The 21158-nt window shown below is 46.7% G+C and overlaps 1 protein-coding gene across 1 annotated transcript in view; it reads left to right on the top strand.

Annotated features, from left to right (window-relative positions):
- SYTL3 (synaptotagmin like 3) overlaps positions 1-21158 on the top strand; it is a 48691-nt gene that overhangs the window by 5498 nt on the left and 22035 nt on the right. Inside the window, exons 3-6 of the mRNA XM_026649573.2 lie at positions 4299-4363; positions 16707-16758; positions 18329-18395; positions 19228-19300. Of these exons, the coding sequence (XP_026505358.1) occupies positions 4299-4363; positions 16707-16758; positions 18329-18395; positions 19228-19300 (257 nt within the window). The remainder of the gene's footprint in view (positions 1-4298; positions 4364-16706; positions 16759-18328; positions 18396-19227; positions 19301-21158) is intronic.

Raw genomic sequence — 21158 nt, 5'->3', positions numbered from 1 at the left:
TTTAAGGTGCCACTGGACTCCTTGTTGTATTGGCATAGTATGGATTTAGACTTCTGTAAGGTGTTTGATTTAGTTTCGCATAACATTCTGATTAAAAAATTAGCATTATACAAAATCAATATATCACATATTGAATGGATTAAAAACTGGCTAATTGATAAACCTCAAAAAATAATTGAAAATGGGGAATTATCATCCAAAGCAGGTGTTTCTAGTGGGCTCCCACAGGGATCTGTTCTTGGTGTAATGCTATTTTGTATGTTTATCAACGATCTAGAAGAAAATATTAAATCTTTGCTGGCAAAGTGTGCAGGTGATATGAAAATAGGTAAAGTGGTAAATAATGATAAGGATAGGTCAGTTATACAGAGCAGTCTAGATCACTTGGTAAGATGAGTTCATTTGAACAACATACAACACATATAGGTCAGTTCCAGGATTGGGGACTCTGTTTTGGAAGCAGTGACTCTGAAATGGACCTAGGGGGTCATGATGAATAACTAACTGAATATGAGCTCCCTGTGTTTTACTGTGGCTAAACTGGCTAATGCAATTCTTGGATGTATAACCAGGGAGAAATCAAATAGAAAGTTGATATAACTTATGTATACATACGTTTGCTAGAAGCTGGGAATGGGCGACAGGGGATGGATCACTTGATGATTATCTGTTCTGTTCATTCCCTCTGGAGCACCTGACATTGGCCACTGTCGGGTAATGGGCTAGATGGACCTTTGGTCTGAACCAGTATGGCCTTTCTTATGTTCTTATGAACAGCACTGGTGAGACTGCTACTAGAATAGTCTGTCCAGGTCTGATCTCTACACTCCAAAAGGGTGTTGAAAAATTGGAAAGAGTTCAGAAAAGAGCTACAAGAATGATTTGAGGTCTGGAAAACTTGCCTTACAGTGGAAGACTTAAGAAGCTCACTCTATCTAATCTATGGTATATATAGAGCTACATGGGGAGAAGTTCTGATAGCATGGGGCTCTTAAATGTGACACAGGCATAATATTGCCCAGTGGTTGGAAGCTGAAGCTAGATAAATACACGCTAGAAATAAGGTGCACATTTAGAACAGTGAGTGTAATTAACCATTGGATCAAGTTACCTAGTGTTGTGATAGATTCACCATCACTTGACGTCTTTAAGGCAAGATTGGATGTCTTTCTAACAAGTATGCTCTAGTCCAACCACAAGATATAGGCTTGAGGCAGGAATTACTCGGTGAAGATCACTGGCCTGTGGTGTGTAGGTTAGACTAGATTGGGGTGGGGAACCTGTGGCGGGATCTGGCCCGCTGCTTCATTTCATCTGGCCCATGGCAAGTCTCCGTGCCGCAGGCTGGAAGCCCAAGCCTTGGCGCCCTCTCCCCCCTCCCTCCACAGGGCTTGAGCCACCAGCGCCAGCTCACCAGGTTGCCAGAAGTCTGGTTGGCTCTGTGCCACTCCCAGCATGTCCCTGTGGCCCCTAGGAGCAGGGGTGATCAGGGAAGCTCTGCGTGCTGCCCCCAGCGCCGGCTCCGCAACTCCCATTGGCCGGGAATCGTGGCCAATGGGAGCTGTGGGGGCAGCGCCTGTGGGCGCAGGCAGCATGCACTATGCAGAGCCCCCTCGCCCCTCCGCCTAGGGGCTGAACATGGCAGCCGCTTCTGGGAGCAGCGTGGAGCCCCAACAGGCAGGGAGCCTGCCTTAGCCCCTCTGTGCCACTGACCAGGAGCCGCCTGAGGTAAGCGCCGCTCGACCGGAGCCTGCACCCCAACTCCCCTGCCCCAAGTCGGAACCCCCCCCCGCACCCTAACTCCCTCCCAGACCCTGCATCCCCATACCTCCTCCCACACCCCAACCCCCTGCCCCAACCCTGAACATGCTCCTGCACTCCAAATCCCTTGGCCCCAGCCTGGATCCTCTTCCTGAACCCCAACCCCCTCATCACACTTTGTATCTGATCCACAGCCCAATTAAGTTAATGGTAACCTGTGTGACTTCGGGAAAGTCACTTAGCCTCAGTGTGCCTCAATTCCCCATCTGTAAAATAGCACTGCCCTACCTCACAGGGATTTTGTGAGAATAAATACATTAAAAATTATCAGGCCCTCCAACACTATGATGATGGAGCCTTATAAGGACCTAAGATGGATAGATAAGACTCTTTTAGTGGCTTCAGTAGCTTTGCAGTAGGCTCTCTCTGGATGAATTCTGTTCTACTGTTTCCCCTCTATAGTCAGTCAGTTCCCCTATTTGTATGGACCATTCACACAACAGGGGAGAGAAAGATGTTTTGGAAAATGCAGTATTAAAACCAGAGGACTCAGAAGCAGTTGTATGATCTGAACCAACTTGAAACTTGTTTGTTTGTTTGAAAAAAAAAGTTCAGATTTCAAGTTGATTGCATTCATTTAAAGCAATCTAAACATTACAGATCAGTATTCCTTTCTCCAGAACTATGGAACCACTGTAACAAGATGCTTACTTTCTTGTAGCAAAAAGCACTTTCTTAACAATCAACAGACAGTAGGATGCATGGGTAAAATAAAACTGGATTCTGGCAAGACACTATTATTTCAGTGTTTGCAAACTGTAATAAATTCTGGGTTGTTTTGCTTTCATAGCCATCTAATAGTGATGAAGACCAAAATGAAAGCCATACATTATTGAAAGCAAGCAGGCAAACAAATTATTTAAGATACAAAGGGATAACTCACTATAGTTAGGCTTAGAAGGATTAGCACTGATCAAAACTATAGTTAGGCTTGGCAGAATTTGCTTTTAACTTTTTTATAATTTCAATGGATAATATAAATGTTTATTTTTAAGCATTTTTTCGAATTTTATCTGATTAAATTTTCACACTTGCACAAAATTATGGGTTTTAAGCATCTTTTTCTTCATTTATAGATTTAAATTTTCACACCTGTGGGAAATTATGGGGGGAGTTCAGACAATGGGGGGCAGACAATAATTATCTCTTGATAGTAGACTTTGAGGTTCAAAAAACTGAAGCTTTATAACCATCAAAACACAAATTGTATCACATGTCAAAATTTACAAAGTAAATATCCTGAAATCAAACTTTAATAAGTTCTTAAGCAGTACTTTTCTTACTTTGTCTATCTATAAATTTTGATTATTATTGATGGAAATATTTTTTCTTCAGTTTGTGTGTGTATGGTGAAATAGATGTTTACCTGCATTTACCAATACAAATCTAATCCTTTCAAGCCTAATCATAGCACATTATATGAGTTTAAAGCAGTGTCCAGTACCCCTACTGCCAAATTTTCAGATTCCATTGTCTTAAGTTAAGCACCAAAATCTATGGTTAGACAGGTAAATAAATGGCCTGATTTCAAGAGGAGCTGAACATACTCCATTTCCAATGGAGTAAGTGAAAGTTGCAGGTGTTCAGCTCCTCTGAATACAAAGATGCTTATTTAGGTGCCTAAAAATGGATCCTAAAACCAAGCTGCAACAAAAGCACACAGCGTCCTAAACATTGTACCATATTTTAAAAGGGAATGAGTTGAGAACCAGAGTGGCAGCCCGGTTGCTGCATTTCCTGTCCTTTGTGAATTTCAGTAAGAATTATATATAATTTTTTGGTTTTGGTTAGTTACAGGCTTTTGAATTTTTCTCAAGGATCTGTCCTTATATGCATTTCATACTCAGTAAACATCACCCATTTGATCTCATGATCCTGATGCATGCAGGTACTGTGCATGACAGTTGCCAGCAGTGGCACTAGCTTCTTGAAAGAGGAGCAGGGTAAGGTTAGGGTTAGGCCATGGCACCACCACACTGTCCACATCAATGAGGAGAGTGTGTGTTGCACCTTCTTCTAGGGTTATGACACTGCAGTGTGTGCTGCTCTTATATAGCCATTCTGACTTACACCTAGGAGCACACACTACAGTACCTTTACACTCCCTCAAGCTAGGCTATGGCAGAAAACAGCAAGCTAGCCCTAAGGTCCTTATCTGAGGTCACAAAGCAAGTCAGGTGCAGAGCTACGAATAGAATCAAGGACTCTTGACTTCCAGTGTGTTGTTCTAAACACTAGATAATACTTACGTCAGCACAGAACAGTTCTTACAGGGAGAACAAAGCTGATCCTTTGCCCTCAAACTCGGGGTCAGATTGTAGCGATCTCCCATTAGTTATACTGTACAATTAAGAAGGGTCACTGTATAACCTTTGACTGTTAAACAGATTTTTGTCTTAAGTGCACATGTATATGGTCATGAAAATTCATCTCGGAAACTGTGTAAAAGGTTCAAATGTGTGTTGTTTGTTTTTCAGAGACATGAAAGTAAAGACTGGGGAATGGTTCTTTGAGGAACGTGCCAAGAAATTCCCAGCTGAAGGTAATTACTGGCGCAGGCAACAAACTGGTTTGCGGTGTATAGTCCTCATCTAAGTAATATACAATACAAAATCTTGATACACTACTTTGTTTCATTTTTAGTCCATTTAGTAGGAGATAGGTCTGAAATAAAGACTAGATCTTGTGGTATGTGTCTCTACAGTGGGTGTAAGACAGCAGAATGCCTGCCTTTTTGCCTCAAGCATAAACCAGAAGAAGGCCTTTAAAGGGCAAAGTACTTTGGCTGGGTAATACGAAAATATGATAACCATTTTAATTTGAACAATGTGACTGAAATTGTGAGCAGCAAATAAGTGTGCAGCTTAAGATGAATAAGAAATACAATGGTCTGTGAAATAAATATAGATGCACTAGGGTATGTGTACTGCAAGAAGATATCTTGCAGCCTTTTAAGTTAATGTCAAAGTTCCCATTGATTTCAGTAGTGCAGGTTCAAAGCCTACAAAGAGGACAGGATGGAAGACAATAAAAAGGGGAAATTTACAAACCTACTATGAGACAGTGTTCAGCACATACTAATCTATGGGAACCTAAACCGCAACCCATTTGGAGCCCAATTATACCATCCCCCTTGTGTAGTGCCCTCCTATGCCACTGGGGACACAAAGTAGCCAACAGGTGTGTGGAGGTGGCAGATCCATCCCCATCCACAGCACTGGAGCGCAAAGCAGGTCAGGTGAATGAGGAACATGCTGCATCACCCAAAGGGCTACTGTAGTGTGCACTCTACCCCTGCATTCTGGGGAAAGGATTGTGTTTTATGAGACATAGTCCCTTCTTGAGCTCCCCTGGGGGTCCTGTAGCTTCCCACTTCCCCTAACTGAGACCTGTGTCTAAATGACACAACCTGGACCAGAGTATCCCCATTTTATGACTTTAGATGTAGAAGGAGAAGCCAATAGGCACTGGTCCTTAAAATACCACCTCAGGGAGCTCTGTTTATCTGGGAAAACATTAGCAATATAAGAGAAAAAGGACGTTATACATTAAATAAGCAAGCAGTCTTTGAAACAACAGGCATTCACTGAAAGCTGGCATCAAAACAAAGTGAGAAGCTGAGTAATGGTACACTTCCTTGCTAAAAATCAGATAACAGCAGTTATTTATAGACTTCACTGAATCCCCTTCTAGATAGAACACACTTCCCAATTTAATAATGTTGGTTGATTCACCTTCTTACGGGCAGTGGAGTTCCAAAAGTTGTTATATAAGCTCATCTCACTCTCTCTCTCTTCAGAGGTAGTTGGTGAGAGTAAAGACGTAAATCTAAACAACCTCTCACAAATACAGAAAAGTGATCTACTGTTATTCTTCTTTGAGTGCTTGTTCATGTCCATTCCAGTCAGGTGTGTGCGCATGCACGTGCACGTTGGCCGGAAGATTTTTCCCCTAGCAGCATCAGTCGGGTCGGCCTGGGCGCCCCCTGGAGTCGCGCCCTCATGGCGCCTAATATCTAGCCCTGCCGACCCGCCACCCTTCAGTTCCTTCTTACCTCCAGTGACGGTGGCTGGAACTTCCCTTAGCTCTTGCTCAGCAAGTTCATTCTTTATCTGCTTGTATATAGTTAATTCGTTAGTGTTATTAGAGTTATTAGTGTCTTAGTATAGAGTTTGTTGCCCCCCCCACTCCACTTCCTGGAGCCGTGGTATGCCGCGGTCCCTGGGTTTCAAAAATTGTGTGGCCCGCGCCAAAGGCATGCCAAAGAGTGACCCTCACTTGTCGTATCTATGGTGCCTGGGGGAGACCCATCAGAAAGATCGTTGTAAGATCTGCAGCGAGTTCCGTACGAGAACTCTTAAGGAAAGGGAACAGCGGCTCAAGGTGATCCTCATGGAGGCAGCTCTACGGCCCCACTCCAACCCGGGCTCGGGAGACCCGACCCCTACTGCATCGTCCTCGATGCGGAGTGCCCCGGTGCCGTTGGGAAGCTTGGCACCAAGAAAGGACTCTTCCCGAGACGCTCGGCACCAACACGGCTCCTCACGGGGCCCGTCTGATAGTAGGCACCGTTCCCACTCGCCAGTGCCTCAAAAGAAGAAGAAGCCGGATGACCATTCTCCGGCCCAGCCACGAGACGTGCGATCCCAGGTGGGCCACTCCTCAGGATCCCCTGCCGGGGCCGTGTCAACTCCTGCCCAAGTGCGGCAGTCAAGTCCGGCCCTGCCTTGATCATCGGCGCCTACACAGCAGCTGCAGCTCCCATCGACGCTGGACCCATACCAGGCTGCTCGGGACCTCTTCCATCTTACGGCACCATTCTCGCCTGCCAGGGAGGAACCCTCAGCGCCGGCGGATCCGCGTCCTCCGGTGCATTCAAAGGGAAAGCCAGCTATGATGTCGAGACGATCCCCCTTGCCATGTCCCTCAGTGCCTACCACTTGGACAGGGAGCCTACCCACTCCCTGAGCTCTCAATGTCCAAGACACCGAGGATCGGCTCCTCCATGGTCTTCAGTGTCTGAGACCTCAGAGTCAGAGTCTGACTCCTATCACTCTGGGAGGAGCAGAAGTCGCAGATCGAGGTCCTGTAGAGACAGGAGAGAGTCCCAGGCGTGGCCTCCGCAGCGGCAGAACCCGCCTCAGTGGCCCTTCTGGACCCCCTGGGCTTTTCACCAGGGTCAGGGAGGAACCCAGGGTCCACACTCTGCGACATCTTCCGTGGCCTCAACCACCTTCATACCACTTTCCGCTGCGCATCTGCCCTTGGTGCTTACAGTCCTGATGCCTCTGCCTCCGGCTCCATCATCGATTCCGGCACCGAGCTCGGCTTCGACCTCAGCACCGCCCTTCACGGCATTGACACACCCGTCTCCCACGCCTGACCATTGTCGATGTCGACCTTGATGCAGGCATTGGCGGCCCCGGTGCCAATGGTCGGTACCGGGCCCCCTGCTTCCAGTGGCTCCTGTGAGCGTGCTGATGCAGCTCCCTCCAGTAGGGCTGATGGCAGCGCCGATGTGTGCTTCGACGTCCACAGCCCCGGCACCATCGATGGCACCACTACCTCCAACGCTGCCCTGAGAGTCACGTGACCCCCCCCGGGGGTAGATGGTAGGGAGCTTCCACTCCCGGCACACGCTTCCTCCTCTTCGTCGCCGGACGAAGCATTGGTGGGGACAGCCATAGCCCCTGCATTAGAGGACAACAGAGTGCTACAGCAGTTGCTGCGTAGGGTCGCCCAGGGTCTGGGCATCAAGGCCGAGGAGGTGATGGAGGAGGCTGATCCCATGGTGGACATCCTAGCACCCTCAGGACTGTCACGTATAGCCTTGCCACTTATAAAGACCATTGTGGACACCACTAAGACCCTGCGGCAGATGCTGGCATCCTTGCCTCCTACTGCCAAACGCAACGAGTGACAGTATTTTGTTCCCTCCAGAGGGTTAGAGCATTGATACTCTCACCCGCTTCCTGACTCCCTGGTGGTCGATGTGGCTAACCAGCGTGAGAGACAGGGCTTCCAAGAACCCTCCCCAAAGAACAGGGATGCTAAACACCTAGACCTTGTGGGTAGAAATACGGAGCTTCAAACCACTCGACAGGTGGTTTGCAGCTCCGTATTGCTAACCAACAGGCCATTGTGAGCGGGTACTCTTACAACACCTGTGCAGCAATGACGAAGTTCACGGAGCTCATCTCTTCGGATTCATGAGCGGAGTTCACAGCCTTGGTGGAGGAAGGGAAGCTAGTCTCCCAGGCTTCTCTGCAGGCTGTATTAGACGCTGCAGATGCTGCCACTAGAGTGATGGTGACGGAGGTAGCTACGAGGCGCAGTGCTTGGCTCCAAGTCTCAGGGTTACCCTACGAGGTCCAGCAAACCATTCAGGACCTCCCATTTGAGGGTGAGATTCTGTTTTCTGAAAAGACAGACAAGCAGCTGCACAGCCTGAAAGACTCCTGAGCCACCCTCAAATCCTTGGGCCTGCACACCCCCGCCACGCAGCGGAGACACTTCCACCCACAACCTCCTCAAAGGTTCTAGCAGCAGAGCCGACAGGACGGTTCTTGGAGGAGGAACAGGAGTGGCTGGAGAAGGCAACACCCTTCCTCAACTCAGGTCTCTGGCCATCCCAAACCGCCCTCTGGTCCTAAACCAGCCTTTTGAAGGTACGGTCGAGGACGGCGCACCAGATCACAGACTGGATTTAACCCGCCTTACCTTTTCCTCCCGACTATCCCCTTTTTACCGTGCATGGTCCCATATCACCTCGGACCGCTGGATGCTTCACACGGTAGAGAGGGGGTACTCCATCCAATTCTGTGCCCTCCTGCCCTTCCACCCTCTTGCCCCATCCCTCTTCAGGGACCCTTATTACGAGCAACTTCTCATTCAGGAAGTGCAGTCGCTCCTATCACTAGGGTCAGTAGAGGAGGTTCTTCTTCGAGTGCTTATGGAGCCCCTGGAGTGGCGCCTTCATGGCGCTGGATATATACCCCAGCCGACCCAGCGCCCCCTCAGTTCCTTCTTACTGCCCGTGACGGTCGTTGGAACTGTGGAGCGCAGCATAGCTGTCCTCCACTCTCCCTAGCTTTTACTTCCCGGTTTGGTTAATTGTTCTAGTTCTTAATAGTTATATAGTTAGTGTAGTTTTGATAGTTGTAGAATTAGTTTTGTAAGTGAAGTTAGCGGGCTGGAAGGGGTCCCTCCCCCTTCCTCCCTGCGTGCCGCCCGGGCTCATGCCCAAGGCTCTGGGTTTTAAGCCGTGCTCAGCCTGTTCGAAGCCTATGCCAACGGGAGACCCCCCATGACTCTTGTTTAAAGTACCTCGGGGAGTCTCACCAGGCCGAAAAGTGTAAGATCTGTAAGGCTTTCAGGCCACGAACTAAAAAGGAGCGGGACTTTAGACTCAAGCAGCTCCTTATGGAGGCGGCCCTCAGCCTGGATCCTCCTTCGGCACGCCAAGTTCCGGCACCGAGTGCCTTGGTGCGCAGTGCTCTGGCAGTGACTTCGAGTACTGCACCGCGGGGAGACTTGGATAGAGACCCACGGCACCGGTCCTCGCCGGCACCGCGTCCAGCACAAGCACCTCGGCGCCGTTCCCTGTCCCCAGGACAGAAGAGACCTTGCAAGCCGGAGGGGGCTGCCTCCCAACAACAGGCACCGGCACCCCCTTTGACAACCTCGGATTCGCGTCCCGCACCGGAGCGACGGAGAGTACAGGCGCCGATAACGGCACCGTTAACTCGGGCACCGAGGGAAGGGCTGTTGAGTCCGGCACGGACTGGCTTCCCGACCCGCACCGTGGTTGAGCCCCGACTTCCATCGACGCCAGAGACGTTTGCAACGGCGAGGGACCTCATTGCCCTTACAGAACCGGCACCAGCTCAGGCTACGGCACCGCATCTCACCCATGCGGTACAGTCTAGGGGCAAGCCAGCCCTAATACGTCCACCATCTCCGAGCGTGGACACTCGGCACCACTCCCGATCTCAGAGCAGGTCCCGGCGCCGCTCGCAGTCCCGGCGCCATTCTCTATCACGGCACCCAGATCTTACTCACAGTACCGTTCCGCCTCGTGGCACCGCTCCGGACCTCGGTATCGTTCGGGCTCCCGACGCTGCTCCCGGCACCGGTCAGAGCGCCGATCCCATTCGAGAAGCCGCTCCTGGCATCGCTCCCACAGGCGGTCTTCACACAGGGCGAGGGCTTCTATTCCCGGTATTTCCTAATACCAAAAGCCAAAGCCAGCCTCAGGCCTATCCTGGATCTGCGTGAGCTCAACAAGTTCATGAAGAAACTCAGGTTCCACATGGTCTCCCTGGCCTTCATCATCCCTTCACTAGATCCAGCAGACTGGTATGCCGCCCTCGGCTTGAAGGACGTGTATTTGTGGGGAGGGATAGCTCAGTGGTTTGAGCATTGGCCTGCTAAACCCAGGGTTGAGAGTTCAATCCTTGAGGGGGCCATTCAGGGATCTAGGGCAAAAATCTATCAGGGACAGTACTTGGTCCTGCTGTGAAGGCAGGGGACTGGACTCAATGACCTTTTAAGGTCCCTTCCAGCTCTATGAGATAGGGTTATCTCCATATATAATCAGTATTTTCACATCGCAGTCGCTCAGAACCACAGGAAGTTCCTCAGGTTTGTGGTCAGTGGTTCCCACTACCAATTTACTGTTCTCCCATTCAGCCTGTCAGCAGCACCCCGAGTATTCACCAAATGCATGGCAGTCGTCGACGCTTTTCTGCGGAGACATCAGGTACAGATATTTCTGTACCTCGACGACTGGCTGATCAAAGGCCGCTCCAGGACAGGTGGAAACTCAGGTCGCATTTATCAAAGCCACTTTCGACAACCTGGGTCTGCTCCTAAACGAAGCAAAATCAACTCTGTCCCCCGTCCAGAGGATAGAGTTCATGGGGCAGTATTGGACTCGACCCAAGCCAGGGCATTCCTCCCACAGGCGAGGTTTCAAGCCCTCAACAACATGATCCAGGGAATCACTCAGTTTCCCACCACTACTGCGAGAAACTGCCTGAGGCTTCTCGGGCACATGGCAGCCTGTACGTATGTGGTACGGCACGCCAGACTCAGGCTTCGGCCACTACAGATGTGGCTAGCACCAGTCTATCGACCAGCCCAGGACAGCTTGGACAGGATCGTGACTCTGCCTTGCCCTGTCCTTGATTTGCTCCGGTGGTGGATCGACACTCAGGAGGTGTGCTCAGGGGTCCCCTTTGCTGTCCCACAGCCATCCCTGTCATTGGTGACGGACTCATTGGATTTGGGCTGGGGAGCTCATCTGGGGGACCACAAGACCCAAGGCCTCTGGTTGCAAGGGATCTGCGCCTCCACATCAATGTCAGAGAGCTCAGAGCGGTGCGCTTAGCGTGTCAGACATTCTGCCCTTACCTAACTGGCCAATGTGTATCAGTCATGACGGACAATATGGCTGCTATGTTCTATATCAACAAATGGGGGTGCACGCTCCTCTCCCCTGTGCCAGGAAGCCCTCATGCTATGGGACTTCTGTGTAGAACATTCAGTCAACCTCCAGGCGTCATACATCCCTGGGATTCAGAACGAGCTGGCGGACCACCTCAGCAGGTCATTCCGCAGCCACGAGTGATCCCTTCGCCCGGACATCACAAGTTCAGTCTTCCAGAGTGGGGATTTCCCCTGATCGACCTCTTCTCCACGCGATGCAACAGGAAGTGCCAGCAGTTCTGCTCCTTCCAGAATCACAGCCTGGGCTCCACAGTGGATGTGTTCCTCCTCCACTGGGGAGGAGCTCTCCTATACGCCTTCCTGCCGATACCACTCATTCACAAGGTCCTGCTCAAGATCCGCAAAGATCATGCTTGGGTCAGACTGATAGCGCCGGCCTGGCCTCATCAGCATTGGTACACATCTCTCCTAGACATGTTTGTGGGAGCCCCGATTACCTTGCTGCTCTTCCCAGACCTTCTCACACAGGCTCGCTGACCTCTCCAACAACCAAACCTGCAGTTGCTCCATCTCACAGCGTAGAAACTCCAGGGTTTAATCCGTCGGAGCTTTCCTGTTCAGACCAGGTTAGACAGGTCCTCCTTGGCAGTAGAAAACCCTCAACGAGGGCCACGTACCTTGCCAAGTGGAAGAGATTTTCAATCTGGTCGGTTCAGCCTGACTCGCCCCCGATGCTAGCCTCAGTGTCGCACATTCTGGATTACCTTCTATATCTGAAACAGGAGGGTCTCTTGTTACCTTCTATAAGAGTGCATTTGGCTGCCATCTCAGCATTCCACCCAGGCGTACAGGGCCACTCGGTTTTTGCTAACCTCATGGTCAGCTGCTTCCTAAAGGGGCTTGATAGGCTGTACCCGCATGTTCGCCAACTGGTTCCTGCCTGGGACCTCAAATTGGTCCTTTCTAGACTCACGGGGCACCACTTTGAGCCTTTAGCAACATGCTCCCTGCTCTACCTCTCCTACACGGTCGCGTTCCTGGTGGCGATATCCTTGGCCAAGAGGGTGTCTGAGCTCAGGACCCTGACTTAAAGGCTGCCCTACACCGTGTTCTTTAAGGACAAAGTTCAGTTCAGGTCCCACCCTGCTTTCCTCCTGAAGGTTGTGTCACAGTTCCATATCAACCAGGACATTTTCCTTCCAGTTTTCTACCCTAAACCTCATTCTAACAACAGGGAGCAGAGACTCCACACTCTGGACGTCCGCAGAGCGCTTGCTTTCTACATTGAGAGAACGAAACCGTTCAAGAAGTCGGTCCAGCTCTTCGTGGCAGTGGTGGACAGGATGAAAGGCCAGCTGGTTTCGGTCCAGCGCATTTCATCATGGATAATGGCCTGTATCAGCGAGTGCTACAACCTGGCAGGGGTTCCCGCGCCTTCGATCACAGTGCACTCTACAGGGCACAGGCTTCATAGTCGGCGTGCCTGGCTCAAGTTCCTGCCCAGGAAATCTGCAGAGCGGCGACATGGTCTTCCATACACACTTTCGCCACACACTATGCAATCACCTGGCAGGCCAGAGACGATGCAGGCTTCGGAAGAGCAGTACTCCAATCAGTGGACAGCTCCAACCTCACCTTCTGAATTTGGCTTGAGAGTCACCTGATTGGAATGGACACGAACAAGCACTCGAAGAAGAAAAAACGGTTACTCACTTCTCATAACTGTTGTTCTTCGAGATGTGTTGTTCATGTCCATTCCAATACCCAACCTCCTACCCTTCTGTCGGAGTAGCCGGCAAGAAGGAACTGAAGGGGTGGCAGGTTGGCAGGGCTCTATATTAGGCGCCTTGAGGGCGTGACTCCAGGGGGCGCCCAGGCTGACCCGACAGATGCTACTAGGGGAAAAATCTTCCAGCCAACGTGCACATGCGCGCACACACACCTGATTGGAATGGACATGAACAACACATCTCAAAGAACAAGTTACGAGAAGTGAGTAACTGTTTTTTCTCAGACATTGGGCCTGGTCCTACAGGGTGCTGAGTGCTCTCAATTCCCAATGAAGTAAACTGTGGTTGATGACATTCATCACCTTTCAGGATCAGGTCTCTGTGGATAACTGAAACACTGCATTGTGCTTAGTTATGCATCTTCCAAGAGTGTAGGAACAGAGCCCTCTTTTGGCTTGATAGCGTAATGCAAGATTAGCTGTTCACTGTATAAGGTTAATTTACTAGCATATACTATCGCTAACATTTTTATTCTTTCCATGTTATAGGCTTTAAAAAAATGAAATGCAATACCGGTATGCAGCTTCTCCTGTTAATATTTTAGCAACTTAAACAACCAACCTTCATAAAAGCAATTAGCTGCTTTTACTAAACAGTAAATTACAGTAGAACCTCAGAGTTACGAACACCTTGGGAATGGAGGTTGTTTGTAACACTGAAATGTTTGTTATTCTGAACAAAACATTACGGTTGTTCTTTCAAAAGTTTACAACTGAACGTTGACGTAATACTGGTTTGAAACTTTACTATGCAGGAGAAAAACGCTGCTTTTAACCATCTTAATTTAAATGAAACAAGTACAGAAACAGGTTTCAGAGTGGTAGCCGTGTTAGTCTGTATCAGCAAAAAGAACGAGGAGTCCTTGTGGCACCTTAGAGACTAACAAATTTATTTGAGCATAAGCTTTCGTGGGCTAAAACCCACTTCATCGGATGCTCAAATAAATTTGTTAGTCTCTAAGGTGCCACAAGCACAGAAACAGTTTCTTTATCTTGTCAAATCTTTTTTTTTTTAAACTTCCCCTTTATTTTTTTGAGTAGGTTATGTTTGACGGAGTACTGTACTGTATTTGTTTTTTTGTCTCTGTTGCTGCCTGATTGTGTACTTCCCTTCCAAATGAGGTGTGTGGTTGACTGGTCAGTTTGTAATTTGGATGTTCTTAACTCTGAGGTTCTACTGTAATGGGCTTAAGAGGCATTTAAAGCTGCAATAAACCAAGATACCGTACATTACTCACTGATAATTGTCCTTACGGTCAACTGAGCATCAAATTCAGGACACTTGGTAAACTTTATAACATTAAGAAAAAATTATTATTACCACCAAACCCAACTGTTAAAAGGCGTTACCTCCTCTATTGTTATAGTTAATGATGTCTTCTGCAACAGACCACAATACCCACATTGCTCTTAGAGCAATATTACTAGTGACATACTGACATTGCTAACAGTGACTTAGCAATGAGCCAGTTACTTGCTATTTTCCACTTATTAAATGAATTTAGTTTACAACTTTTGTCTGTTTGTGATTTTTATTACTCTAATTGTTCGTGATTGATAAAGCACGTATGGTTGTTGTTCTTAATGCTTTGTGATTGGTCATCTAAGTCATGTGGCATTGTTTCTGCTCCCTGATTGAATGACCCAAGCTTTATACACAGTCTCTTTTTTGTTTGTGAGTCATTGGTGCATATTCATAATTGTTCAAATGTATTGTGTGAAAAATGAAAAGACCTTTTCAAAATCACATTGAAAGTGCTTTCATGGGTATTGCTTTTCTGCATGTTCATTTGCACTACTTTTCACAGTGCTTATGTTTTATAGGTCATATTTACTTCTGTGCATTGGTCAGCACAAGGCCTATGCACTACTCAAGTCCCATTTACGTCCACTTAGAACCCTAGAGAGGAAGGATGGTCTAGTAGTGGTTAGCCTCAGACTTGGAGACCCTGGTTCAATTCCCTGCTCTGCCACAGATGTCCTGTGTGACCTTTGGCAAGTCACTTAGATCTGTGCCTCAGGCCAGTTCTACACTGCAGACCTATGTCAATATAACTACATTGCTCAGGGGTGTGACATAACTACTGCCTCTCAGAGAGGTGGATTAATTACACTGATGGGAGAGCTCTCTCCCATTGGTGAAGGACCATCTTCACTTAAGTGCTGATCCTGCATTTTAAGTGTAGACCTGCCCTCAGTTTCCCATCTGTAAAATGGGGATAATAGTACTTCCCTGCCATGCAAGAGTGTGAGGATAAATACATTAAAATGTTGTGAAGTACTCAGATACTATGGTGATGGGGATCATATAAGTATCTTAGATAGATAGGCCCAGTATCTGGGAATCAGATAAGATTACTTTTCTGTATTTATGAGCGGTTTTTCACAGTCAAGCTGGAAATGCATCTTGAGTGGGCTCCTGCAGGGATCAGTCTGGGGTCTGGTTCTGTTCAATATCTTCATAAATGATTTAGATAATGGGCATAGAGCATACACTTATAAAATTTGCGGATGATACCAAGCTGGAATGGGTTGCAAATGCTTTGCAGGATAGGATAAACATTCAAAATGATCTGGACAAACTGGAGAAATACCCTGAAATAAATAAGCTGAAATTCAATAAGGACAAATGCATTTAGGAAGGAACAATCAATTGCACATGTACAAAATGGGAAATAACTGCCTAGGAAGGAGTACCATGGAAAGGGATCTGGGAGTTGTAGTGGACTGCAAGCTAAATATGAGTCAACAGTGTCACTGTTGCAAAAAAAGCAAACATCATTCTGGGATGTATTAGCAGGAGTGTTGTAAGCAAGACATGAGAATTAGTTATTCCATGCTACTCTGTGCTGATAAGGCCTCAACTGGAGTATTGTGTCCAGTTCTGGGCACCACATTTCAGGAAAGATGTGGACAAATTGGAGAAAGTCCAGAGGAGAGCAACAAAAATGATTAAAGGTCTAGAAAACATGACCTATGCAGAAAGATTGAAAAAATTGGGTTTGTTTAGTCTGGAGAAGAGAAGACTGAGAGGGGACATGATAACAGTTTTCAAGTACATAAAAGGTTATTACAAGGAGGAAGGAGAAAAATTGTTCTTGTTAACCTCTGAGGACAGAACAAGAAGCAATGGGCTTAAATTGCACCAAGGAAGGTTTAGGTTTGACATTAGGAAAAACTTCCTGTCTGGGTAATTAAGCACTGGAACAAATTGCCTACAGAGGTTGTGGAATCTACGCCATTGGAAGTTTTTAAGAATAGGTTAGACAATCACCTGTCAGGAATGGTCTAGTTATTACACAGTCCTTCCTTGAGTGCAGGAGACTGGATTAGATGACCTCTTGAGGTCCCTTGCAGTCTTGCACTTCTATGATTAACATCTTTAGTCTTGCCAAACTATCTCTGAAGAGAGGGTGAGGTAAGCTAATAAAACAGTTTTTGGCTTAGTTGGGATTTAAATGGTGCTTAGGGCTTGTGGGGGCCTGTTGCACAGGGTTTAATTTCACCTATAGTGATTTACATCCTCACAGGCTTTTATATATTTAGTCCGGTGCCTGAAAGCACTTTGATTCTGAAAAGTGTTATCTAAGTGCTAATGACTGTTATTGCTACAAAATGACCTTTACATTATTTTCTTGCTTCATAGGTAGACACGAAACAGCTGGTGCAAAGCTCTTGAAATCTTATCAGAAACTGAGGTACGGTAGAAGGACAAATTGTCCTAGGGCACTGAGACTACAATACAATGAACCTATTTTATAATACAAAACAGCTTGCTGCTTAAGTTTTCTGATTACCAAGACAGCAAAACTCAAGATTTAAAAAAGTTTGGAATGCAATTAGTAGTACTATAGAAAGATTGTCCTCTTTTTGGCGTTGTGCATTCTATAGAAAGAGGTTGGAGTACAGTAGAAAGAATCCTACTTTTAGCTGGACAGTTTCCTTGCTTTAATTTAATGGAAATTCAGGGAAGCATACAGTATTTTGCTGTGATCTTTTTCTCCAGTGCTTTTCACATTTACAGGCTCTGTTTAAACGATATGGGTTGAAAATCATTGCAGGAAAAATAGTAGTGGTACAAACATGCAGTAAACTGACTGGAGATTTTGCCTATTGTTATTTTTTAAGTAAATATAAGACAGAAAGGTCCCTGTTTGTCAAGGTGCACCTAAGTGTATGCAGTGTATATTCTGTTAAAGGAATCTTGTTCCTTTAAAAGTGAGTAAATAAGAATAGATACAAATCATAGGCCAAACTGTGGCTTTCTGGTGGGTCATAGGTGCATCACCAGAGAACCTGTGAATGGTCAGATACAATGGTGAGGATGACCATATAAGTACCTAGATAGAACAGAGTAGAAGCACAGGGGAAGTGCATTGTCTGCATTGGGGGTTTTGATTGTGTTAGGAGTACAGGATCAAGGGGCAGATCACTGCTCCTGGTCTGGCCCCTTTATGCTGCATGAAGGTGCTGGGGTGGAATACAAGTGCTCTAAAAGCCCCAATTCCAGCCAGGGGTGGATCCCTCCAGCACAGGAACCATGGAAGATGGCCATAAGGCTGATTTCTGAGGATCCTCTCACAACCTGTGGCATAGATGGCAGGAAGATGCATGCACGCTGGAGTCTGGGGGTGGGTGTTGGGGGGAGGCGGGGATACAGTATGCACTGGTGACCATAGAGCAGCCCAAGGAGGCTGCAGTGACTTAAATAGGCCCTCAGGTCTGTCTGAGGCCTGGTCTACACTTACCCCCCAATTCGAACTAAGGTACGCAACTTCAGCTACGTGAATAACGTAGCTGAAGTTCGAAGTACCTTAGTTCGAACTTACCTCGGTCCACACGCGGCAGGCAGACTCCCCCGTCAACGCCGCGGTACTCCTCTCGTATAGCTGGAGTACCGCAGTCGACGGCGATCACTTCCTGGTTCGACTTATCGCGTCCAGACAAGACGCGATAAGTCGAACCCAGAACTTCAATTCCCAGCCGCCGAACTAGCGGCTGGGTGTAGACATACCCTAAATTATACTGGCTGGAGCAGCTGAGGATCTGGAGGGTGCAAAGCCACTTTAGCCCCCACTCCTGTGGCTTCAAGTTCTTTGCTGAGCCTGTAAGAAGCGTAGCACAGACTCACCCAAGATCTTTAGGTTGCAGGAGAGAGGTGGCTCCTTTGAGGAAAGAGAAGAAACAAAGAAAGAGGTTGGGAAAGCTGTAAATATTAGAGTCTCGTGAAAAAATATGTTAATTGTTTCTTTTCTCCTACCTTCCTAGTAAAATTTCTGTGGTTCCTCCTACTCCCCCACCTTTCACTGAAACCACCGGGAGAAACACCGCAATGGTAATGTTTATATGTGCAGATATCTAAGAGCTCTTTCAGTGGAAATGGCCGGCCGCAGAAGTGTAGCAAATAGCAACAACTCGTAATATTGTTTAGGAATTTGTTGCAATATCAATGATGCTTTTATTTCTTTTGTTTCGTTCCTTTTTCTGAGGCGTTGGTCTCTTAGGGACATATTAGATTAATCACCAACTTTTTAGTGCACATTATGTAGCCATTTGTAATGAAAACTTTGCATGTGTTGTTTGTATAAATGAGCGAAGAGCAGAATGATTTTGATGTTTGCAATTTCATCACAGTTTCTAGCAGGTGGATTATTAGGACCGGATCCAAAATCCATTGAAATCAATTGGAAGACTACCATTGACTTCATAGGGCTCTGGATTAGGCCCTGGTGCCCTAATTCAGCAGCCCTTCCCTGCTCAGGAAAGCACTTAAGCACATGTTTAATTTTATACACATGCTTAAATCTCATTGATTTTGATGAAAAATTTTGACTAGCTCTACTTCCAATTCTTGTGAGGATCCTCTGAATCCGCACTGCCAGAAGCATTACAGCAGCTCTAAGATTAATAAGACTCTTTCTTACCTTAATTTAAATGCAAACAATATTATAAAAAATTAATCAGCTATGTCATTTGCTTAGATTTATGAAAGCAATATGGAAATTGCCTGCAGAGTTTCCTGCTGGTAGATGCAAAAGATCTCAGTTGAAAGAGCCAGCCCCTTCCCCAGCCAAATACTTTTGTGCTAATATTTACATGTACCGGTAGTGCAAAAATACGTGCTTATCTTTATTTTATCTCTTAATTTTTTTTCCGTTCAATTGCAGGAAATCAGCCAATCTAAAAGTTTTAATAAGTCTGTGGAAAACTTGTTTCTGTCTCTTGCCACAAATATGAAAAGTAAGTGTCCTTCAGTGCTTTGCCATTTAAATTTGAGCCACAAGTGGTTACAAGTGAAGGGTCTGTTAGTGACTGCTGCTAGGACCAACAAATAGTTACAAGGCATGTCTAATTTTCCATCAGAATTCCCTCTAATGTTTTAACAAGCTGAGCAACTGATGATCCCAGCTGAGCACTCTCTCTTTTCTTGCTAAGTAGCAAAAAGACTATTTATGAAGGTGTTTTGTTTTTTAAATGTAACTGTTCAGATATGTGCCGATAAAACCTGAAAATACTGCAGCAAACTCAACTATTGTGGCGTGGAATATGCCAACTTTCTATTGTGGTAACCGCGGTATTATCCATCTTCCCCTCCCCAAGTGAACTTGTCACAGATTGCCCTTCTTTGATCACTCTCAGAAGGAAGGATTTAGTATTGTCTTTCTCTTTCCTATCAGTTTTTTTAAAAAACCTCTCCCTTCTCCTTCTCCCTCATTCTAGCTTCCTGTCAGTGTATGTGTTTTTAAAAGTCATCCTCTCCCGTCAGTTCATCTTTAATCCTGATATTCTTTGTCCTCCTCATTTTCCTCTTTCACTTATTGCTATTCTGTTCTTCAGTAACTTTAGAGGGCAAGTTTAGGCTTTGGATACATATATGGAACAACCTGCACCTACTGGAGGGCAGAATTTGGCCCTATGTGCATAACAAAAGGGAGCAGTAGCCAGAAGAGAACAAGCTCTGACCCTTCTGAAGACCAGAGACCCCACAATTAGCATATATTTTTACTAATCTGCTGCCTGCTGCAGAGACTGGGGGCAGTTGTAAATTTTGTCCCTCATGGCTAGAGTAATATCCTTATCCCAAAGATTATAAAATGAGACTAGACCTGAGTAACTTGGCACTAGTCTCTTGCCTCCTCTCTGTTGTCTTTCCTCTTAATCACTCCTTTCTAATGAGGAGTCCTCATTGTTTTTGCTGATACAGACTAACAAGGCTACCACTCTGAATCCCTTCTAATGAGACTCCTCCCTCCTCCCTAGCCAGTCCCCTCTCCTTGTTCTCACCAAATGTAATCCAGTTTGCCCATGTGACCCAAGAACACTGAGAAGCATAACAGCCTGTATATATATAGACACTATGATTGTTAGTGTGGATTGAACCTGGAATATACAACACCAAAAGCACAAGCTGCTACCATTTGAACTAGGGCAAGAATCTCTTTAGCTGTAAGAAAGTATGGTAGGCTGTTATTGTCTGTGAAGTCAGCTACCAAAGAAAGACATGGTCACTCACCTTAAGCCAGCATGTAACCCAAATACTATGTGAGGAGCGTGGCTTTTCCTTGCTGATCAGGGCAGAGCGTGGAGGAAGGGAGGCCAGCCAGGGAAGAAAGGGGTGTTTCCTAGAAGGAAGGGTTGGCTAGCTGGGAGTCACTGTAGCTAAGAGCTCTAACTCACCACTGCCCCCTGTTGGACCAGGAAGCCACCTCTTCTTGACACTATGCCCCTTAGGAGTTTCCTTCAAGCCCAATGATAAACATGTGGGCCAAAATTTTGAGTCATGAGAGCCTAAAGTTAGATTCCTAGATCCATATTTTGGCATCTAAATAAAAGTGGGCTCATTTGCAACAGTACTGAGCGTACACAGCTCCTGTATTTTGCAAGAAGTAAAAATGAAGAGCCTGGCTATGCCCTCAGACACTGCCATTTAAGCCAATGGGACTCATGTGTGCATATCTGACAGCACATCTGGAACCAAAGGATTTGAGTGTAGGATACAAAGCCTTAGTTTCTATAAAGCCTTTCCCTTTTAGGGTGCTAGTTCCAGTTGATTCTCTTTGGCAAAGAGAGAAAGTTGTTATAACCTTTTAGTTGTTGG

The sequence above is a fragment of the Terrapene carolina genome, unplaced genomic scaffold, assembly GCF_002925995.2.
Source record: "Terrapene carolina triunguis isolate 2854851 unplaced genomic scaffold, T_m_triunguis-2.0 Scaffold85, whole genome shotgun sequence".
Lineage (NCBI taxonomy): Eukaryota > Metazoa > Chordata > Testudines > Emydidae > Terrapene > Terrapene triunguis.
The sequence above is the reverse complement of the archived record's forward strand: the minus strand, read 5'-3'. Positions and strand labels throughout refer to the sequence as shown.